General features: G+C 38.8%; 1 protein-coding gene across 6 annotated transcripts in view; it reads right to left on the bottom strand.

Annotated features, from left to right (window-relative positions):
* DNM3 (dynamin 3) overlaps positions 1 to 21,084 on the bottom strand; it is a 168,933-nt gene that overhangs the window by 137,148 nt on the left and 10,701 nt on the right. For all 6 annotated transcript variants that reach the window (XR_013775250.1, XM_079313623.1, XM_079313622.1 and 3 more), the window contains exons 2-7: positions 15,079 to 15,152; positions 6,625 to 6,774; positions 5,076 to 5,279; positions 4,440 to 4,538; positions 3,429 to 3,589; positions 1,611 to 1,753 (exon numbers count right to left, since the gene is read on the bottom strand). Coding sequence is in view for 5 of the 6 variants with exons in the window: in XM_079313623.1 (XP_079169749.1) it covers positions 1,611 to 1,753; positions 3,429 to 3,589; positions 4,440 to 4,538; positions 5,076 to 5,279; positions 6,625 to 6,774; positions 15,079 to 15,152 (831 nt within the window). In the remaining variant the exon portion in view is untranslated. The remainder of the gene's footprint in view (positions 1 to 1,610; positions 1,754 to 3,428; positions 3,590 to 4,439; positions 4,539 to 5,075; positions 5,280 to 6,624; positions 6,775 to 15,078; positions 15,153 to 21,084) is intronic.

Genomic DNA, 21,084 nt, shown 5'->3' on the forward strand with positions numbered 1-21,084 from the left:
ATTCAAGTTGCCAATCCACAGAATCCCTATCTGCACACATCCCCCTGCATCCCTGATGTCTTGCAGTACAGTCTAATAGCATGTTGTGAATCCAGTGCTGAAAAATTCAGAAGAGATTGGGAAGGAATTTCTTTTCCCCATGCCTAAAGGCAAGCCCAAGAACCAGTACTAACATGGTGATGTGTCAGGACCACAAGCTCCAGTTTACTTTACTACTCTGACTTCTGCAGCAGGAACATTGAGAAAGACCCACAGGACAGTTTTCCCAGTCTTGGAAAAGTCAAAGGTGATGTTCCTCTTTTTTTGCAACCAAACCATCTGGAGCAAAGTCACAAGGAACTGTCCACTCTTTTAGACAAGAATAAATCAGTCTTCATCTGGCTCAAGAAAGCCTCTCTAGCTCAGCTGATAACTTTCCCCCCTGAATTTCAAAGTTTTAATTACAGAATTAATCTGGCCCCAAACTTACACATTATCACAATCCAATGCTATTGCCATCTATACCAGAGAACTGAGAATGCTGAAAACCTCTGCAATCAGTCAGAGCAGAAATGTGACAACAGGCATGCAAGAAAGAAGAGCTGGGTACATTTTACACTTCTCCTTCTTCCTTCACATACTTCCTCTCTAAGAGGTACATTTTATTTGCATACAAACACATAGGGCTATAACTGGAGGAAAAAAAAAAAAAAAAGGAGAGTGAATATGGCAGATCTTTCAGGTGAAAAGACAGCCAGTACTGAGTATCCAACACCCTTGGAAACAGGCCAAGGAAGGAAGCAGATGCAGCAAAGCAGCAGGTGCTAGCTGGTGTTCAATCCACAACACCAGCATTGTCCTTCCTCCCTGGTGCAGAATCCACAATCAAGACAGGGCTGTGATTCCATCTCCACTTGCTTTCAAGTCAGATGAACAGTCATCTCTATTCCATCACTGTTATCAAAGTCTCATCAGACACACTTATTTTGTGGATGAGACCCAAACCAGACAGTGACTTCAGCAGTGAAAAAGCTTTCTAGTTCAGAACTGATGATGATAACCCCCAAGAATGTGTCTCACTGCTCTCTGAAAGCACACAAACTTTGACTGACAACTCCTGCAGCAAAGATCTCTGGATCTTAGGTGCACAACACATGAAGGACAACCATCTTTGATTAATTTTGATCTTGCCATCTCTAGGTTCCTTTGGACGGCCAAGTTTTTATACTAGAAAAAGAAGCATTCTTTATTCTTCTTCCAGCTTCCTCATCTTACAGACTTCCAACACAATGTCTTTCCCTTGCCTGAGGTCATCTTTTTGGCAGACAGAAGAATGTGTCTACACAATCAGAAGCAGTTTTTTACCTTTGATCATCTCTGCTGCCCATCTTCATGCCTTTTCCTTGCTCTGCTTTCTGCCTTTGCTAGGATTACTAAAATTAATTTAGGGGAAATTCTCTTGAAATTGTAGAACAAATACAGTGTTCTGGAACATCAAACACAGAATTCTTTGGAGCTTGTGTAAAGAATCCTTAACAATATCCTAATGTTTAAATTTAAACCAATCAGAAAGAAGGGGGGAAAAGGCAAACCAAACCCATTCAAAGTGGAAAAGCAGACAAAAAACTCACTGCAACAGGGCTTTTGTTTTTCTGGTGGGATCTTCTGGTCTGAAGTTTTTGTACACCTCTACTTCATGTTCTATAGAAAGCAGCTGGCTCTGGAGTTTGCTTCTGAAGGCTGGCAGGGTATCCCGAATATGATTGGTAAGTTGCTAAAAGGCAAATAAAAATCTCTTTATACTGTTAAAAAGATGAAAGCAGGAGCACAACCATTTCCTTCTGACTGCCAACCATATCAGCCATGACCTGTGTTAGTTTACCAGAACAGTTCCTTTTGATCTCTGATGCAATGGAGACTGTTAAAGAACAATCCAGTATTCCTGGTGCACACACACTGTAAGGAGGCTCAAAAAATTCCTTCATCCTCTCACTCCCTGAGCCCTGTTACTACACACCTGTTTAGTGACACATGAAAAAGTTACACACATTACATGGGTAATTTAAAATTATTCCTCATCTCCCAGTGTTGATGCCACACTCCCATTTTACTGCTTTTCTTAAGGGTGTTTCACAATTCCCTATGTACTTGTTCAGCACAGCAACTCCTTTATGCTTCAGCCACAAGGCAATGTGGGGAAGAAAGGGATTCTGAGCACCCACAGCATGTTTTTACACACATATATATATATGTTTTAATGTGTTAGGATAGCACTGTCCATGACTTACCTGTGCCATAAATTTCTCAGGTGGTGTACACATTCCTTAATGAAAAGCAAACTGCACTTATTCCACTCTGCCCCAAACTCTCCTCCCAACCCCACCCAGACAAACTATACATTTAAACTGTCCTATACCAAAATATATCAACTCAAGTTTAAAGTTGCTCACTAGACTGACAGGCACAAAATCAAAAGCTGGAGTTTCCCTGGAGCACCACCTTGTGGATACAAAGAAACTGAAATATTACCTGAAACCACAATAGAGTCCCTAATATCTTGAGGACAGAATTTATGTAGATCTTCCCATATCTAACATTCTACACACAGTACAAACAACAGAAGATCAGCAGTTCCTACTGAAGTAAGTAATAACTCTCAAAAAAGTTAACAGCATATAAAGCAATGCAAGTCAAGACAGACAAGACAGTTGAAAGGTATGTGCAGCTTGTGTTTCAGTCTCAAAACTAAGACACATGGACTAAACTTTCAAGATGTAAAACAAGGCAAAACATTCTGAACACTGATAAAAATGCAGAGTACAAGCAAGTTCTTGCATCCTGATGAAGATTTTGGCTCTGAGACACAAAAAGGCTCTGAGCCTTTTTGAGTGAGCTCAGAGCATTCCATAGCCTGGCTGTCAAGTTACAGCTGCAAAGTCACTGTAGCAAAAAATTAAGCAGACCAGCCACTTAGTTTTCTACTTTAATCAGGACCATTCCAGTTGTCTCCAGCTGCTGTCCAAAGCCAGGCTGACCTGGTCTTTGTCTATTCTAGATGAAAAGCTGCAATTTGACAGTGAGCTGGAAAAAACAGTATCAAGTCAGACTAGTAGGAATGCCAAAACACCTGATAAATTAAATGTAACAATTGAGGATTAGGATGATATACTTTCTGGGAGGGAAACAAATCTTATTTTTGATGTTCATATTCAGTATTCTAAAGAACAGGGGAGAGCAGAACTGCCAGTAAAAGTCAGAAACTACAGCTCACAGCAAGCTTTTGTATGCTACAAGTAATACACAGCTTTGTTTTTACCTTGTGCAAATTAAAAACACTGAAAGCAGCAAAAAATCAGTGAGGTTCAGTGACCAGCTTCATTTTAATACAGTTTTTATATTGACACTATCATTACAAAGCTGCCTTTCATCACAAAGGCTTCAGCTTTTACCTGATTTAGAACTTTCTGGAGATAAGGTGTTCCCATCCGATCTGCCATGTGCCTGTAGGACGGGTGGGAAAGAAAGAACTTCCTTTCTGCTAGAAGAGCTGCCTTTATGTCCTTCTTCCCATCAATGTCTTTCTGGCTTCTGTTTACAACACCAATATAACCTAAAATAAGACAAAACCAATGGGTAAATCAATGCAGCTATTGCCTGAATCACTGAATTCATCTTAAATAGAACCAGATTGTCTCAGCTCAAACAAAGCTTTCCAATTTAAGCATATCAGATCATGTTTACAAGAAGAAAAGTAACCTTGACACTGTCTAAATTGTTCATTCTGTTTACATATAACAGATAGACTTCCTTTTAAAACATCAATTCAAATAGAGAAATATCTGAAACTCAGCTGAATCCCAAAGAATCTACTTCAAAAATAAACAAACAAAAATCCAAAATAAAATTGAAATACACACATAGGCCTACACAAATAAATGATACGACATTAACAAAATACCCCAAAAAAATGTTACAATTTGCTGGACATGCTCCATGGGAGGAGACAGCACACCCATCAGTAAATTATAACTAGAATCAAAATTCTTGATATTAACAAAATGAGCAAATGTGGCAATAGCTGCCAGAACACAGAAAATTTCTGGCAGAGATCAAAACTGGTTTACAGTGAGATTACCAAACTCTGGTGCTTGCTTCTGTCATATGTAAAGAAAAAAAAAAAAAACAATATTTTTTTGTTACAAGGAACCTAGCACAGAAGAAAATATTGGCTAATGATGTGTGCTGGCATTACACTGCATGTTCTAGAAGAAGTAAGGATTTTCCAGGTCCAGAAAGGACATTTTTAGCACAGCCATTTTTATGCTGAACAGATAATTACAAAAGCAAGGAACACATCAAGTCCAGCATAAGCTCTGGTTCATCTCCAGGACTCCCAAACACCACCTCTATCCAAACCACTTTATGGACTGCAAAGAATAAAGGCAACTGAACATTCTCACCTCTACGAAGAGGGAGGAGTTTGTTTTCTAGAACTTCTCTTGCATCTGTTCCTTCATCCATCAGATCCAATTTTGTGATCACACCAATGGTCCTAAGGCCTGACCAGAGTGGAAGCAGGAGGAAAAAGTTACTGAAGAATCATTTAGATACAGAACAACAATTACAATCTTCCAATTATGTAATAACCTATCTGTGCCCTTCTCAAAGCTATCACACAATAACAGCTTCAACTTAAGTTATGATATGTCTGGAAAAGGGCTGAAATGTGTTCCTCAAAACTCCTTACCAAGGCTCAGCATCCCAACAATACAACTGTATGAAATTTATGATGAACTCCCATCAGCACCATCCCTTATTTTGCCCAGTACTGCAAAAATTCCTAGACAAATTCCCAGACTGCTGCACTTGCTCATAAGAGATAATGACAACATTTTAAAAATTCATTTACAGCAACATACCTGAACAGTTCTGAGCTAACAAACAGTTATATTGTGATGCTGAAGATCATATGAGAATGTAAATACACATCTATTACAAAATATAAATTACAGAACTTCCCACAAGAATGGGTCTGTAATTTTCAATTATGTTATTACACTTGAGAATAAAAAATGGTGCCATTCAATGCTGCTTACCCTGAGGGTCCACTTCCTTTGCCAGTTTCAGGGCATCTGAGTTGGCCAGGTCAGTGTTAGCTGGAGTCACAGCCAGGATCAGGCAGTTCTCTCTAGAGATGAACTGCATTATCATGTCTCTGATTTGCTGCTCAATATCTGGAGGCTGATCCCCCACTGGCACTTTAGTGATTCCTGGCAGATCGATCAGGGTCAGGCTTAAGACTACATGGACAACATGGATCATAAAACTGGTTAGCACAGCACACATGATAGAAGTCAACATACCTATGGCTGCAGACAAGTTTTGGTCACATAAAACTCCTTCACAGGCAGATAAATATGTCAACAGTTCAAGCAAAATGCCTGATAATCTGCAAACACTTGTTTCTCCATTGGTCTTACATCTCTGGATTTATTATAATATTTAATATTTGAAATACTGTAACTGGTATAAAATGATACTTGTATCAAATATCCTTGAGGGCTCCAAGTCAAATAAAATAGCTTTCTGAGCTTTGTCCAACAACAGGAGCACAGGCAACAGATCACTCTAATTGCATCCTCCAAATAAATCAAAACAATTATATGATTCTTTTTCAATATAGTGTTTCTCTGACCATGTTTTCAACCATGTCTCCAATTAAGAAATTCCCAAAACACAATCAATAATTAGCCTAAAATACAAAGCAAAACTGTTGTTAAAGGGCTTTGGGGATATGTTGTTGGTTTGGGGTTTTCTTGTTTGTTTTTTTTTTTTAATCTGTAACATCTTCAGAAAAGTTAGAAAAATTTAAAAAATAATCCATTAAGAAAACCTGGTTTGCTGTGGTATGATTTCCCCAGTAAAGGCCACAGTGCCAACCAGAGGCATCCTGGCTTGGGGTTAGCATTCTGCTACTGGAGTAACAGGGCATCCTTTAGACAAATGAGAAAAATGCGTTTCCTAGGAAGGAAACACCAGAAGTGTATCTGGAGTCTGTTTAATACAGACAATGTGGCTGAACTAAAAGACTGATCCTAGTAAAGAAAAGCAAGAGCAATAGGTAGGAAATTTTCACTTTTTCCTGGAGTCAGCATGTTCAACAAACTTTGAAGCAGGGGATTTAGTCAAGCTTCTCTGCAGTTAGAAAAATCACATGCTTCAGTCAAACACACCACTTTTGTCCTATATCAAAGACAGATTCAATGAAAAACATTTTCTCTAGATTGTCTTCATTAAACTGGGCAGATGGCAACCAGAGGAACCAACTTTGATATATACAGGGGGTCTTCAACAAAAAGCAACTTCAAACACTATTATTGTCTGACTATATTTTTAGTGACAGCAAACAATAAATTTCCAGTCAAGTAGGGACACACAGAGACTTTCTAGATCAGGGAATTCCTCTGGAGAGTGACAAAAAGAAGTTTTGTTATTAAGTCCCATAACTGTCTTTACTAAGTCAGCCTCAAACCTTTTCCAGCCTAGATCAGGCAATAGAACAGATACAAAAGGTGATGGCTACACAAACAGAGCTACATAATATGTTTATATGACATAAATGTAAAGTAGAATGATTTTACTTACCATGTGGAGAATATATTCTTAAATTAATAGGAACTGAAGAAATGCCTTTGTTCATTCCTGTTACTCTATCTGTTTCTACTTCAATTTCCTGACGAACTTCATCAAAATCAGTAAACTTCTTCCCTTTGCAGTGTAGAAATTCAGCATACTCTGCCAAGAATATCAATAACAACTCTGTATTTCACAGGCTCATTGACTTGCACACCCACTTTCAAGCCCTCAGTGTTCTGAAGATGTGTGGGCACAGAAGTTGGTCATCGTGGCTATCAGGAAAGTGTTGTTATGCACATATGAAAACCAGCCCTCAACAAGAAAGGCTCAGTTAAAAGTCAAGTTGACTGGATATGATTTACTGCTCCTATCTTTAGCACATCATCTTCTGGAACAATGTGAACGATTCAATTAGATGCCATTTACAGTAATAGAACAGATTAAGAATGAGATTCTGAGTTTTCACCTGATCTCATTTGTCTGTAATATATCCTAAGTGGAAAAGTAATTCAAATTCTGCACCATGAAAGATTTTTAGCATTTGCTTCAAAAACTAACATCCCATGTTACAGATTAATTTAGTAAAGGAATTCTGTAAATTTTCACAAGTTCAAAAGGAAAATAAGATCACTTAAAAACACTGTAATGTTTTAACACAGCTTCTCATTTCCTAGAAGTTTTCTGTAGTCTAAATATGAATCACAAGTTTGCAAAAGTGTCTACAGAAATAGCTGTGATTTTGCTGAAGTGGGAGAACCCAAATAATTCCCAAGTCTTTAATATCATGCAATTTACTGTTTTACTTTAAAAGACCCCTGACTAGAAATCATAGACAGATAATTTGTTAGACCCAAACTTAACATTAAGTCCTTGTTTTGATTTTTTAATCCAAATACTGATACTTATTATTGCAACCTTTTAGTTGCCTGTGTGACCAAAAGCACATCCCAGGATTTTAAAACTGGAGTTTCTTCCTTCAAAGCAAAACACAAAAGTTTCTCTCCATAGTGAGAATGCCATCAGAAATAAAGACATAAACAGTAATTCCAGACACCAGCTCACAGCCTGTCCCCAGAAGGTCTGAGCAGTAACACTGGAGAAAGGCTGAAAAGACTTGTGTCCATTCCAGTTCATTTCATGCTGCAATCCAGGCCTGATCTCCAAGTTCCCTTTAGAAGTTTCTTCCCAGAACATGTTACTTGGTAACAAGCCCACCATAGCCAGTGCAAAGAACAGCAGCTGAGAACACCAAATGTGAGAATATGGATTAAAAGAGGATTTTATGTGTAAGTACTGAAGCCTGATTCGCAGAAGTCACTTTGTTACTATTCCTAACAGAGCTGTCAAAAAAACTAGAAGTAATAAATAGTCAAAACTACAATAAATAGTTAAAGAAAACTGACAGAAGAAAAGGACAGAGGGGAGAGGAAAACATCCAATACCCACGTGTCTGTACTACAATACCATAATCCCTCCAGATTCAGTGTGTGAGGAACAGGGAAACTCATCCTTGTTCAGACAAAGATACATTGCTTATTTTAAAAACAAGAGAGCATCTAACAAAAAGCCACCTTATTTTATATTCTTTTTTCAATTCCAGCAGCAAAATGACAATGAATAGGAGTTTAGTTTATTAAAAAAAACCTCAGGGAACACTCAAATAATTCAAAAAGAAAAACAACATGGTGCACAAAATAAAATACCTCGGCTGAGAATTTACATTTGCAAAATTTCTCATCTCAAGTTTGGCAAATAGATACCCAATGAAAAAAAGATCTGACAAGTGGTTCATATTTTATCCTACTTCACACATAAAACATACATATTCTTCTTAGTTGCTTTTTTTTTTTCCAGTGGGCCATCAGATTTTCTCAGGAAATTATTTCTAAATCCAGTAATTAATAGTTGGTGCCCAGCTACAATCAGTTGACTCGGTAGCCAAGGATTCTCTCTGTCCCACTTCACACTCAGTAACAGATTCACTATCTGACAAGGCTTCAAAGCAATCCAAATAAAAACCTTTGCTGCTTTTTAGCTGGGTTAATATTTCTCAAAACTCCTTGCTCCTGGTGCCACCTGTGGTGCCAGCAGTGCTGAAGGAATAAACTCCATGGTGGCTCCTAACCTGTGGTGCCAAGAATAAGAATTCCAAGGGACAAGCAGTGCTTTGTTCTGCTCCTTTCAGCCCTCAGCCTGTCCTTGGCAGTGATGCCTTCAGTTTTCGTGCACAGAAGAATACTAAGAAAATGTTTTATTTACATTTTTGTGGGAATGGACATAAAGCCAGACAAGAAAAAGTGATCCTGACTGATGTCCAGCTTTCAGATATGTATTTTTTTTTTGTATAAAACTGAAGTTACATTAAGAGAAAGAACAATTGAATACAAAATTAAAACAGTCCTTGTATGTAAAATAACTTTTTGCCCCCCACACACTTATTAAAAGCATCTTAGATAACACAGAATTAAAATAGTTCCTTCAGTGCATCCACAAGTGATTAATTATCTCTTCAGTTTTGATTAAATTAGACAAATCATGGAAACGAGTGACATGGGATCACATCTTTTTAAATGCTCCTTATTTTTCCTGTCAGTTATATCTCCCTATGCCTTTATGATTTAATCTAGCACAATGATATATTGTTATGAGTGCTAAACAGCCATTGCTGTTCTCAAACTGTTTAAATTATATAAACACTTGAGATAGTTCATAAATTTGTCTCCAAGCTAGAGAGCCAAGTGACAAGGATCAGCCTTCAGGAATACATCAGAGATGCTTTGGAAAATATCCTTGATCCACATCAGCCTGAGCCCAAGAGCTTACACAAGGATTTTACCCTGTACAGAATAATATGTTACTAGAGGTCAGGAATTCACCAAGACCTGGATTCAGAACTGCTCCCAAACTGATTTCAAGCAGAGATGCTCCAAGCTGGTGGCAGTATCCAGTGCAGAGCACTCAAAAGGGATTGAAAGGGTTCCAAAAAGGTGGTTCATTAAATTGTAGGCCTGTAGCAAACATTTTAAACTTTTGCAGCACAGGAGGAATATCTGCTATTACTGCACCGTCTATCTGCCAGCCCCATGGGGAGATACCACTCAAGCAATAACACTTTTTACCTTCAATAAAGCATTTCCCAAAGCCTCAGATCTCTTGCCAAAAGACTGATTTTAAGAGTGTGCCTTTAAAACAAACATCATCAGCCAAAACACTTTTTCTTTGATGATGCACAGCTTTTTCTGAACAAAGTAAATGCATTTAAGTGAATCTGGACTATAACAAATCATTCAATGGTGCTTCCTTGAAAAGAGAGAAAGTATCAAAAGCCCTTGTTGTCCTACCCAACCTACAATCCCTCTCCTGCTTTGCCATTTCTGTAGCTTTTCTAACAAGCTGAAGATGAAATACTCAAAACTGAGTTATTCCACTGGTAACCTTCAAGCAGAAAGGTTACAAGAAATAGAAGTTCCCTGGTATTTCCTGAAGACAAAACAGAAAATCCTGGCAATGCAGAGAATTACATAGCAGAGAACATCATTGCAGAAGATATTAAACATGGAAAACAGTGTAGATCTGATGAAAGTAACTACAAGATTGCACGTCATGCTTTTGGGAACCAGTGAAATGGTTCATTAGAAGGGTGGCCACTTGTATCAGAGGAGGAAAAGTATTTTTTTTTGGATGCAATAATATTCCACAACCTTGAAAGTATTTGTTTGTAGAAGGAATTTCTCTCTGTTCTGTCAACCTTTTCCATGGATGATGCTTTCTACAGTTCCAAGCCCTCACACAACCCTCCTCCAGGCATTTTTTCCTAAATTTAGAGAGGCAGAGCTCTCTCCTTCTCAGGAGTGAGTAAAAGCAGAACCTTGTTAGACTGCATTTCTGAGATGCACCTTGTACAAATGTTTACTTCTGTATTTTACAACACCATGACATCAGGGAATGATGCTCTGACAGAGACCCACTGTGAGCACCAGGTCCCTTTCTGAAAACCAACTTTTTTCTCAAATACCAGCCTTTCAGTACAGGAAAAAAAATCATATCCCAGCTGATTTGCTTTCTACTTTGAAGATATTTCTCTTCTTTTGTAAGCAATTTGAATTCCAGTTCTGCCCACCAGTATTTTTCATATTCTTGCTTGTATTTGCCAAACACCAACTTAATAAACACACTCCATTCTGTCATCTCACCAGTAATACAAAACACTGAACACAACCTGGAGGGGTGTCCCTTCCACTCTGTAAACAGCTGGGTATCCACATTACAGGAGTCCTTGCTAAACTGTGTTTCTTAAGATTGCTTATGATATTTTCAAAAAAAGGAAGATAATTTCAAAACCTTTACAGTGGCCAAGATAAGATACCCATCAGACCTTAATTTACAAGCCTGCTATTCTGTAATAAAAAAAATTATTGCACTGATCAGAGAGGGTTATTTCCCTTGATGAGTTTTTGGTGGTTCCTGTTCATCTCAAATACCTTCCAGATTTGTTAGTTAATAACTACTAACAGATTTCTTTCTCATAAAAGTGAACTCTGACTGATGCTTCTGTCACTTTCCTTCATCACCTTTATGAAGATGGGCATATATAGAGCCATTTTCCAATCTTAATGAGGGAATTCCACCTTCCCTCATGTCACTGAGCATCATCAAGGAAACAAAAGCTTCCAGGCAAACCCACTGGTAAAACCAAGTATTTGTGGGTACCAATAATTTGTCCCAATATGAGCTGAAGCTCATATCCCATTTTGAGGGTCCTGAGGGGGACAAGTGACTGAGAGCCCACCAAATCTTGCTGCCAGACCTTAGCAGTCACTGGGATTAGCTCAGATTACCAGTACAGACAGCAACAACAGGGAGGTTTGTAGGTGCAAAGTAACATCTGCAGTCTCTCTGACCTGACAAAAGCTTTAATTCAGACTTCAGCCCAGCAGCACTGTCTCTCTTCCAGGAGATGTCAGTCCTGTTTGGGGGATGAGCCTTTTATTGACTCAGGAAAGGGTCACCCATGTTTATCACCTTTTCCTCCTGCTGGTGGCACTTTTTAGCTTTTGGGATACACACTCTCATCTGAATGAGAGTGGGATCCAGGAAATGGCAACCACAGTCTGCCTTTCCTACCTGTAAAGAGCCCATTCTCTTGCCTGCTATTGGCACTGTGGCATTTTTCTAGTTTTTGTCCCTGAAGTCCTCCAAATACCTGCCAGCTGATGAAGTCTCTAAGATAATTTGTGTTAGCTAAAATAACCAGTCTGAATTATTTTTGCATTTCTTTTTCTGTTAGAGGATTATTTTTGCCACCAGATGGCAACAAAAGATGGCTATCTGTGAGTAGTCTTGCAATATACAAAAATCTGATTAAAGCTCAACATCTTCAATAGAAAAGAGCATCTGCAAGACTTCAGAAAAAATGTCTTTTGAACCTTATGATTTAGTTTCCACTTAGTATTCTAATTAACAGAACTCAAACAAATGTGGGTATTGCAAATATGACTCATTTATCTAAAAAACATCCACCTCAGCAATGATTTTCTAAATCTGTTGATCTGCTGAAGCAAGAAGAAAATCTGAAATTGCTCCAAAACCAGTTATCAAAATGAGGAAAATAACTCTCCTAGAGTGAGGATATTTAAGGTGTAAATAATAAATAACATGATTTATACAGCAGGCAGTGTATTTTTAACAAAGAGAAGACCTACTACAAAGACTTCAAACATTTTTTGTTGCCACTGCTGTTCTAAAACAACTACCTAATCTCCAAGAATCTAGTCATTATCTCACCTGCACAGTAAGATGAACAGATTGCCTAAGGTTATAGAGAACGTGTGGCAGCAAAAAGAAAAAAAAAAATCCACAAACAAAACCCACAACAAAATGAACAACAAACAAAATAACAAAAACACAAATTCATCTCTCAAGATCTCAGAAATTTCAAATCAGCAGCACCATTTCAAATATATATTAACTCCAACAAAAACTATTTAATCTTCCTGTGGTATTGGATCCAAAACCCACCAAGCTAAGAAGTATACTCAAAATTGTGAAACAAAAACTTTGAATGTTAAAGAAATAAATTTTTATGTAAAAATTAAGGAACACCAACTCAAAGGAAGAAAAACCTACGAGCTCACATGCACACTCAAAATTCTCATCCCAGGTCAGCTATGCACCAACACTTGCATCTTAAAGACACACAATTTCTCACATTATCAAAGAGAAAAATACTCAAGACTATTAAAGACTGACTTGTTACTCGCAATATTTAATTAAAAACCTAGTCCTTGCCTTCAATATTTCAGCAGAGTACATATTTGCATGAATGTGGAGTGCAAATGCCATCAAGCCATTTAGGAATTGTACTGGTACCACCAAAATGTTGCAGAACTATCTTGCAATCATCTCTGCATGTCTCCTCTCTCCCAAGGAATACTCCAAGATTAAGAACAGTTAATTTTAAGAATCAAGAAAAATCCTAGGATTAAAAATTAGTTTTGTTTACTACAGCAACAAGAAGCTGATACAGTCCTCTAATTATTCTATAACATTTTAGATAATTATGGGCTTCATAGAAATCAGCCCAGCATCTGCTTCCTGTAAAAGAACACTGTGCTTCTCTAAGCAGTTTTATTTTATTTTCTTAAAATTAGTTCACAAAGATAAAGGTGACTTTAAAGATAAAGTTACTTGGAATTTCACCATCAAAAACAATAACAGTGGAACAAAGTTTAAAGAAAGCAACAAAATAATTAAAGCTTGCATTTTAAAGGCCTTGGCATTTAATCCCAAACAAGAATTACACAGCATTTCCCAAAGGGAGAAATACACCCTGACATCAAGGAAATACAAAATTAGGCTGAAACTCAGTACTCCTGAATTTTTTAAGGTTTTTGTTGTGTTATTTAACCTATAATGAAGAACTAATCCTCAGTAGAGAAGGTACCTGTATGAAACCTAAAGGCCTACCTAAAGCCACTAATACTTTGGGAACATAATCATGAGGAAAAACAGATAGAGAAAAACCCTAAACCAAGGGACAATGATGATTTTACAAAAGAGGTCAACACAGAGCAGTCAGGCTAAGTTTAGGATGAGTGTCAGTGAATAAGTATTGAACCACCTGAGGTCAGAGTGTAAGTGCTCACTTACTGACAGGTCCCCTCAGCTGAGTCTTTTTGAAAGGATTGCCAGCACAAAGCTCTAAGCTTTTCTTGCTTCTGCTCTTGCATGGTGCTGGAAAAGTCAGATGAAGACTGTCCCCAGCTAAACCTTATTCCTGCATTTCTGCATTACCTGTCAGAGGCCAAAAGCCAGATCTGCAGAAATAGCAAGTGTTCATTTCTCCAAATAAAACAAATGCTAATATTTACCATATATAAAACACTCTAAGTGTATAACACACTTGACAATCCTAAAGTTTCTAAACTGAGCATGCAGAAATACTGAATTCCACTGGTTTTCCTTTCTCCTCCACAGTGTAAACACCATGAAAAATTTCATAGAGGCAGTGAAAGTACAACAGTGTTTTAAAAGCAGCAATTCAGAAAAAACTCTGAAGCCCAGGCAGACTGCAGACCACCTCCCAGTCAAAAAATACAAAGACCTTCAGGAAAGAAATAGACACAGAAACTTCACACACAGGGACAGACTGAAGTTTTACAGGCAGCTATAATTTTGTTTTTTCCCCAGTTTCATCACGGTCCATAATTCAAAGACCACTTTTTGGTTTTCAGTGCTGGTTTGGATGTTATTTTGTTTCTTCTTTTTACTGTTTTGAGCAGAAGTAAATAGCAAACCAGTGATTTGTGTTGCTTACATTGGTTTATAAGTAACAACACCAAAAACTGGAATGATGGTGAACCACAGCTGCTTTTAGATATGCCAGGGAACTCAGCTACACCACAGCAGATCAAGTGCCCCATAGAAGAGTACAGAGTGGTGAATTCTCATGAAAGATCTCAATATGTCCCATAGCTTAGTGGTACAACCAAAAATATTTCTATTTTTGACCAGAGAAGTACACAGAACCCTTGTTTTCCCCCAATCCACCTTCTGCTCTACTTAATGCAGTGAGCCCAACCAAAAAAGACAAGTTCTGAAAACAGCCTGTGTGGAATCAAATCTGTGTGCACTGGAGCAAAAGCTAAAAGTAGAAGTGCAGCAATTTTGGTGTGTTAACTAATACAACTACAAAGCTCATCAAGAAATGAATAAATCAAGCTAATTTCCAAAGCATATTGCATGTAATGACATGGATTCAATTTACCACATGCTCTAGGATTTAGATGTCATCATTTTCCCACAACTGGTTCTGAGAACACAATTCTGGAGCAGCAGCCCTTAATTCCAGGCAGTATGGTGGCATCTTTCTTCACACTGCTCATGTCTTAGAGAAGGTTTTTCTCCTGCTCAAGTACATCAGTACTTTGTCCAGGCATTGACCCAAAAAGAGGAAGAGATTACCTGTTTTGGCAGTGATGAGCTGTAGGACCAATGGTCGTCTTGTCACAATTCCAGAGCCTCGTGGAAGAAAATCCCTGGAAACATTAAAAAAAAATAGTTACTAGCCAGAAGTAATGTGCAGTTACATAAGATACTGGACTAATTTGGAACCTTCTCTGTATGAAAATGGAAAGTTGGTGTGGATAGATTTATATAAAATACTCTTATAAAGTAGGGCTGTTAATTTTGGTTCAAGATAGTAGTAGGTCATTACATATTAGACAAATGTGTATTAAAACTAAATTACTGTCTCAGGGTATTACCAAGCCTCTTCAATACCATCACAAATAACATCTCATCTTGCACAGTAAGAGTACTTGAAGCCATGCCCAGATTTACCCACATGATTCTGTCATCACTGCATACTGAATCTGAAGAGGATCTGGGCACAGGAATACACACACTCACACAGCACACCAAAGCTCTGGACAAACCAAACTGGCAGCACTCTTTCACACACTTAACTTCTGCCAGTTCAAACCCCCAAATAACTTTTCCACCAACACATCTGCCCAAAGTTTTTGAGTGAAAGCAGAACACTACAAGTCCTGTGGGACACAGGAGAGAGTGTCCTTGAACCAGAAAGCAAGCAAGGAAACACACCAGTTCTACCATATCATAATGCATCCCCATGATTCTTCCCATGTCTCTAAAGACAGGGAGACTCCCTATGCAACTGAAAAGAAAGAAACCCAAAGCAAAAGAACACATTTTTCTTAATGTCTTCCCCAGTTGCCAGACCTATTAAACATCTAAAGACTATGAGATGAGGCTCAGTGAGATCTTTGTAGAATGTTTCCTTCAAATAAGCATCTTCAGAGGAATAAAATTCAGGGGTAAATAGAGCTGTACCCAGTGTAAGCTCATCAAAATCCCCTTGTTTTTCCTGCCTTACAAGGGATGCTGAATCACTTTTCTGCCTGCCTTAGCAGCACTGCTAACTCACCTCTGTGGCTCAGGTGAAAAGCAATGCAGCAAAGGATTAGGGCAGGAATTTTCCATCCAAGGGCAGGGCTGATTTGGGTGGGTACCTGCTGTTATACACCTAAGTGCCTGTACAAAGGGGAAGCAGGAATGTGCACTGTCCTCTGGAGGGATGGGGAGAGGGACAAGAGCCAAAGGAACAAAGCACAGCCCTGCTGGCCCTTTAGACAGAACTGCTAAGATAGGTCTGCTCAGCCACTTAGAAAATTACCTCTTGCCTATAACCATTGAGGATCTTCATACTGACCTTGCACTACTCAACGGAAGCCTGAGTTTTGCAGCTCCTTTAAAGGCTGCACACAAACCTGCATGGTTTAAAACGGGCCTTGAAGATACATCTGTGAAAAATAAACCACACAGATATGCAGGATATTATTGGTGCAAATCAGAGGATATTAGGTCTGAGCAGTCTCAGGCCAAGACAGGCTCAGGAGTGCAACAGTGAACCTCTTTCCACAAGCACCAACAAGGTGATAAAACTTTGTCAGAAAAGAAACACAGCAACTCTACCTGTGATATGAGTCCTGAAAATTTCTTTCTCAACCTAACATCTAGGGATAAAAAATATAAAAATAACATATGCAAGCAGTTCTAAGGCTCTGAGGAACAAGACCAGCTGTCATCTGTGCCCCACATCACTTTAGAACCCCCCAGCATTTTGAATGAAACAGTGTTAATTTCTAGCTAAATTGTGTTTCCCTTTCTCAGTACCTGCTAATGTGTGCTTACAGTGTGATTACTCTGCAAACCAAAGCCCCCATGAAAGGGGAGGCTGTTCAAACACAAGCTCTCTCATTAACTTCCCTACTCAAACACAGACCTGCAGGCAGAAGAACAATTAATTCAGAATTCAAGCAATCCCTAAAGCAAAGACACTGCAAAAACATCAGGTGTACTGATTTAAACCTGCTGTGATGCTTTTTAACACTTGAGACAGCAACAAGCTACAGGAATTAGCTTAAAGAGATGCCAAGGGCCTTCAGATAGATCTCTGTCATAATTTCAGTATCTACTAATGGAGAGAAAGCTGCCCCTCATTGAACATCTACTGATATTTTCTCATGGGGAAACAGAGAAAATAGTACTGGGAACATGGTCATACTTCTGTATGCACTGAAATGACAGTAGCCCAGGAGGAAGCAAATGCCTATTAAGATTACATTTTCATACATTGGTTTTCAAGCACTTAATATTTGTTTCTTAAATATATATATATATATTTTTTTTTTCCCATCAATAAGCTGAAATGAATTGCCACTCAGCACAAAGTGGTCACTCATACCAGTGTCCTCTACAGCACCACAGGAGACAAGAAAATCCTTTGGGGAACCAAAGGCTGAAAAGATTTATTGATTTTCTGCTTCAGACTAAGCACATTCAGCGATAAAGAACACTGCATTCATGCAGCTCACAATGCTGACCTTCCCTCAACAGCAAAATTGCAAAGAAAGGTAAGATGACAATTTTCCTTCAGAACATCCTCTTAATATGTCCAAAAGTGATGGTACTCTTTACCCCTGTCTAATGGGCTGAACTATTTTCTGTTCAAGCAAACATAAGCAGAGACAGGGTCCTGCTTGGTGAGAGGGAGAACTGTGTTGATCACACAACCAACTAAACAGTACAGCAGCAGAACATAAAACTGCTGTTACAAATGCACAGTTTGAAAAAGGAAAAAGTCAAAGAATGGGGTTCACAGGGGGAGTTCAGGAGAAAATTCCCCCCCACCATTTAATCACTGAATGGGTGTTTTACTTCTATGAAAGAGAAAATCTGCCCACAGGGATTTTTTTTTCTCCAACATTTGAAATTTCAGCTTCAGCCAAAAGGCAATGGCACCTCTGTGAATCCTCTGTACAGATCAAATCACATATTACAAATAAATACATAAACTCTATTTACAGAAAAAAAGAATAATTTAACACACAGAAATGCAAGTCAAATCTGAAAAAAGCTTGCACATCTTTAGGAAAAGCAAGGTAGTAGCACACAGCAGGGAATCAGATTAAATGCTGTATAGCTGCTTCTGCAGAAATGCCTACTGTGACAACCACAGGACAGGATGCAGCTCTTCCTCCCCTCCCCTCAGAACAGAAAGCACTTGCTAAAGGTTTGTTAGCGGTGCTGAATGAAATGGTCCCACAACTTATACAAGTAACTGCAGCAAGAAATGGAAAATGCAACAGGAATGAGCAGAGCCAAGTCTCAAAGCTTCCTTCTGACAAAAAGGACAATGCCCTCCATGTCCTGATGGCACACCTTGACATTCTTCTAAGGACAGACTTGGGACAGCTGCTACACACACCTTTTGGTTAGCATTACATATCCATTTATTTAGTGAGAGCTGGGAGAAAAAAATCCACATCAGAGTTGAAGCAGCTGCAAAGAAATCCATCTAGGAAAACATTCATGCCTGGAAATTTGTGCTCAAACAAGGGGGTGAAAAAGCTGTTTCTGTGGTGGGGGCAGTGAGCCTGGGAGCACCTGTGTGCACGACTGCAGGACCACTTAACAAGGAGGACGTGCAGGAAAGAAGAAACACATTGTGCAAGAATCAAGCTGGGAATGAAAGCCCTGCTGCTTTAAGAACATTCATCCTGCATTAAGATTCCAACAACTTTTGCATCTTCACTCTCAGAGCGTTTTCAGCACAAAGCACTGTGCTGACAGCAGCTGTACTGGCTCAGCAGCAGCACTGCAGTCACAGGACACTCCAGCAGCAAGGGCTGGCCACTGCTGAATTTATCAAATGCAAATAAGAGGCAAACAGCCAGGTCTGCCAGGGCATCCCTTCAGGAGCTTGTCAATCTTGGAATGCACTCAACTCTTAGAATATCATTAAATACCTTCAAGAGCAAAATATTCTCAAGGCTACAGAATTTTTACCCTATAAAATTACTCCTGTCTTAGTCCATAACACAATCTGTGTTATCTTCTCTAGTACTGCTCATTTCCAGTGTCAGAGACCTGGACAAATGCATCTACTAAGTTTGGTGTCTGCTCTTAATGCAATGCCTAAAGGAACAGATAATAGCTTGAATTTGACTTGCTAAAAGCCAGGTCTCAAACTTGTGCTTAGAATGGTGAAACAAGTTATCAATAGCCATACCAACACTTCAGCACTTTACAGTAACAAGCCACTTTGGGCTTTAAGGTGAAAAAGTAATTATACCACTCATCAAATGAAGAATTTTAAGTTTCAGGAAGGGCAGAAACTACACAGAAATGCTAAAAAGCAAACCAGACAGGGAATAATCAGTGAAGAGATGACATTATGATGCAGGAATGCAGCTTACAAATAAAAACACATCAAGCAACTAAAACAAATATAACATGTTTCAAGGGGATTTCCAGGGAAAATTTTCATTTAGGAGATTCCTAGCACAGTAGGAGTATTTTTTTTTAAATTATTATAAAAACAAAAAAGGCAAAACAAAACAGAAGAATCTCCCGTTTTGTGTGAAAAGTGAGGATGCATCACCATTTAAAACTTACTTGTAGTTTCAAAAGAGTAACTTATATTTGCTTTACTTTTGCAGTATAGGGCTGAGAAAGGTACTGTCCTCTGATCAGTTACATGGTCATTATCACACAGGATAAATGGTAACTAATTTACACGAATTCAATGAAATTAATTCATACAAAACATAGGGGGAATGCAGAAAATCAAATAACCAAGGAAAATGTCAACAAGTACACACAACTGCATTAATTAAAGACCTACAAACAATTCAAATTGACAGTGATGAATTGTTTTAAAAAAATCAGAATTACCTCCAGAGAAAAAGCCTCCATATTTTTCAGGGTAGAAACATGCCAGGCTCAGGACAAGAGCCAGAGCTCTCTTATAGAGAAGCAGATATGATTCCTTTTTTTTTTTTTTTTTTTTTTTTTTTTTTGCCAGACAACATCAGCAATGTCACAAAAGTTTTCCCACTAAAACAAAGTCCATCCCAAGACCCTAAACCACCCTCCAATGCAGAAAGGCCATGATCCATCAGCAGCTAATATAAACACCAGTGCACTGGTAGCACTCCCCACAAGCTTTTACTCCCAAGTTTTGCCAAGGAATGCAACACAGCTCTAATTGCAATAGGAAGCAATTGCACCCAAAGTCAAAAGTTTTCCTGGGCCTTTTTCCAGCAGTGTTTATTGTTTTATACAACTCCAGCCTGGCACACCAGGAGCACTTGTGGCCCATATTAGCAGCTGAATGACCATGCCTGCTGCAAAAGACCACACAGTTTCACAGGAACACTGACACATGTCCATACAGCATCTCCAAGTTCTGTGGAAAACACACAGAAGTACTCAAAAAGCTTTCAATTTCCTTCCATTTCTCATAGTTTGCCTCAAAGCAAAGTGTCAAAAACCTCCAGAGACAGGAAAAAGCATGCTCCAGTGTAAGCTTGATGATGGGAGGTATGAAGCATTTCTAACTTCTTTCATCAGGTTTTAAAAAACCCATAAACCACACTGTTCTGGTTTGAAGGACAGGTGTTTGCTAACAAAGGCAGAAGTTTCTCTTTGAGATGGAGAATGTAAATCCCTTCCCTCCAAATTACTATAATTTTGAAATTAAGGGGCTCTCAGGCAAAGATATGGGAATTAGGAATAACAGTTCTTTACTAGGAAAATAAAAATAGAAGTACAGCATTACAAAGAACAATCCCCAAACCCTGCCAGAGTCAGAATCCAAGCTGACACCCGTCAGTCAGTCAGGGTGGTGGCAGCAGTCCCATTCAATGGTGGCTGCATCCTCCTGCAGTGGCAGATGTGGTTCAGCTGGAGCAGTGCTCCTGGAGAAGGTGCAGTTTCCTCTGAAGGTGCAGGGATGATGTGGAAAGGTCTGGCTTTCCTCTGGAATCCAGTGTTAAGAAGGTCCCTTGGTGTCCAAAATCTCAGTTTTTCTCTGGGTAGGAAAGGCTTGGCTGCTCCCCCTGGCTGGAGCATCTCCCAGTGGGATGATGGAATTTTATCAGC

Source organism: Erithacus rubecula, assembly GCF_903797595.1.
Source record: "Erithacus rubecula genome assembly, chromosome: 10".
Lineage (NCBI taxonomy): Eukaryota > Metazoa > Chordata > Aves > Passeriformes > Muscicapidae > Erithacus > Erithacus rubecula.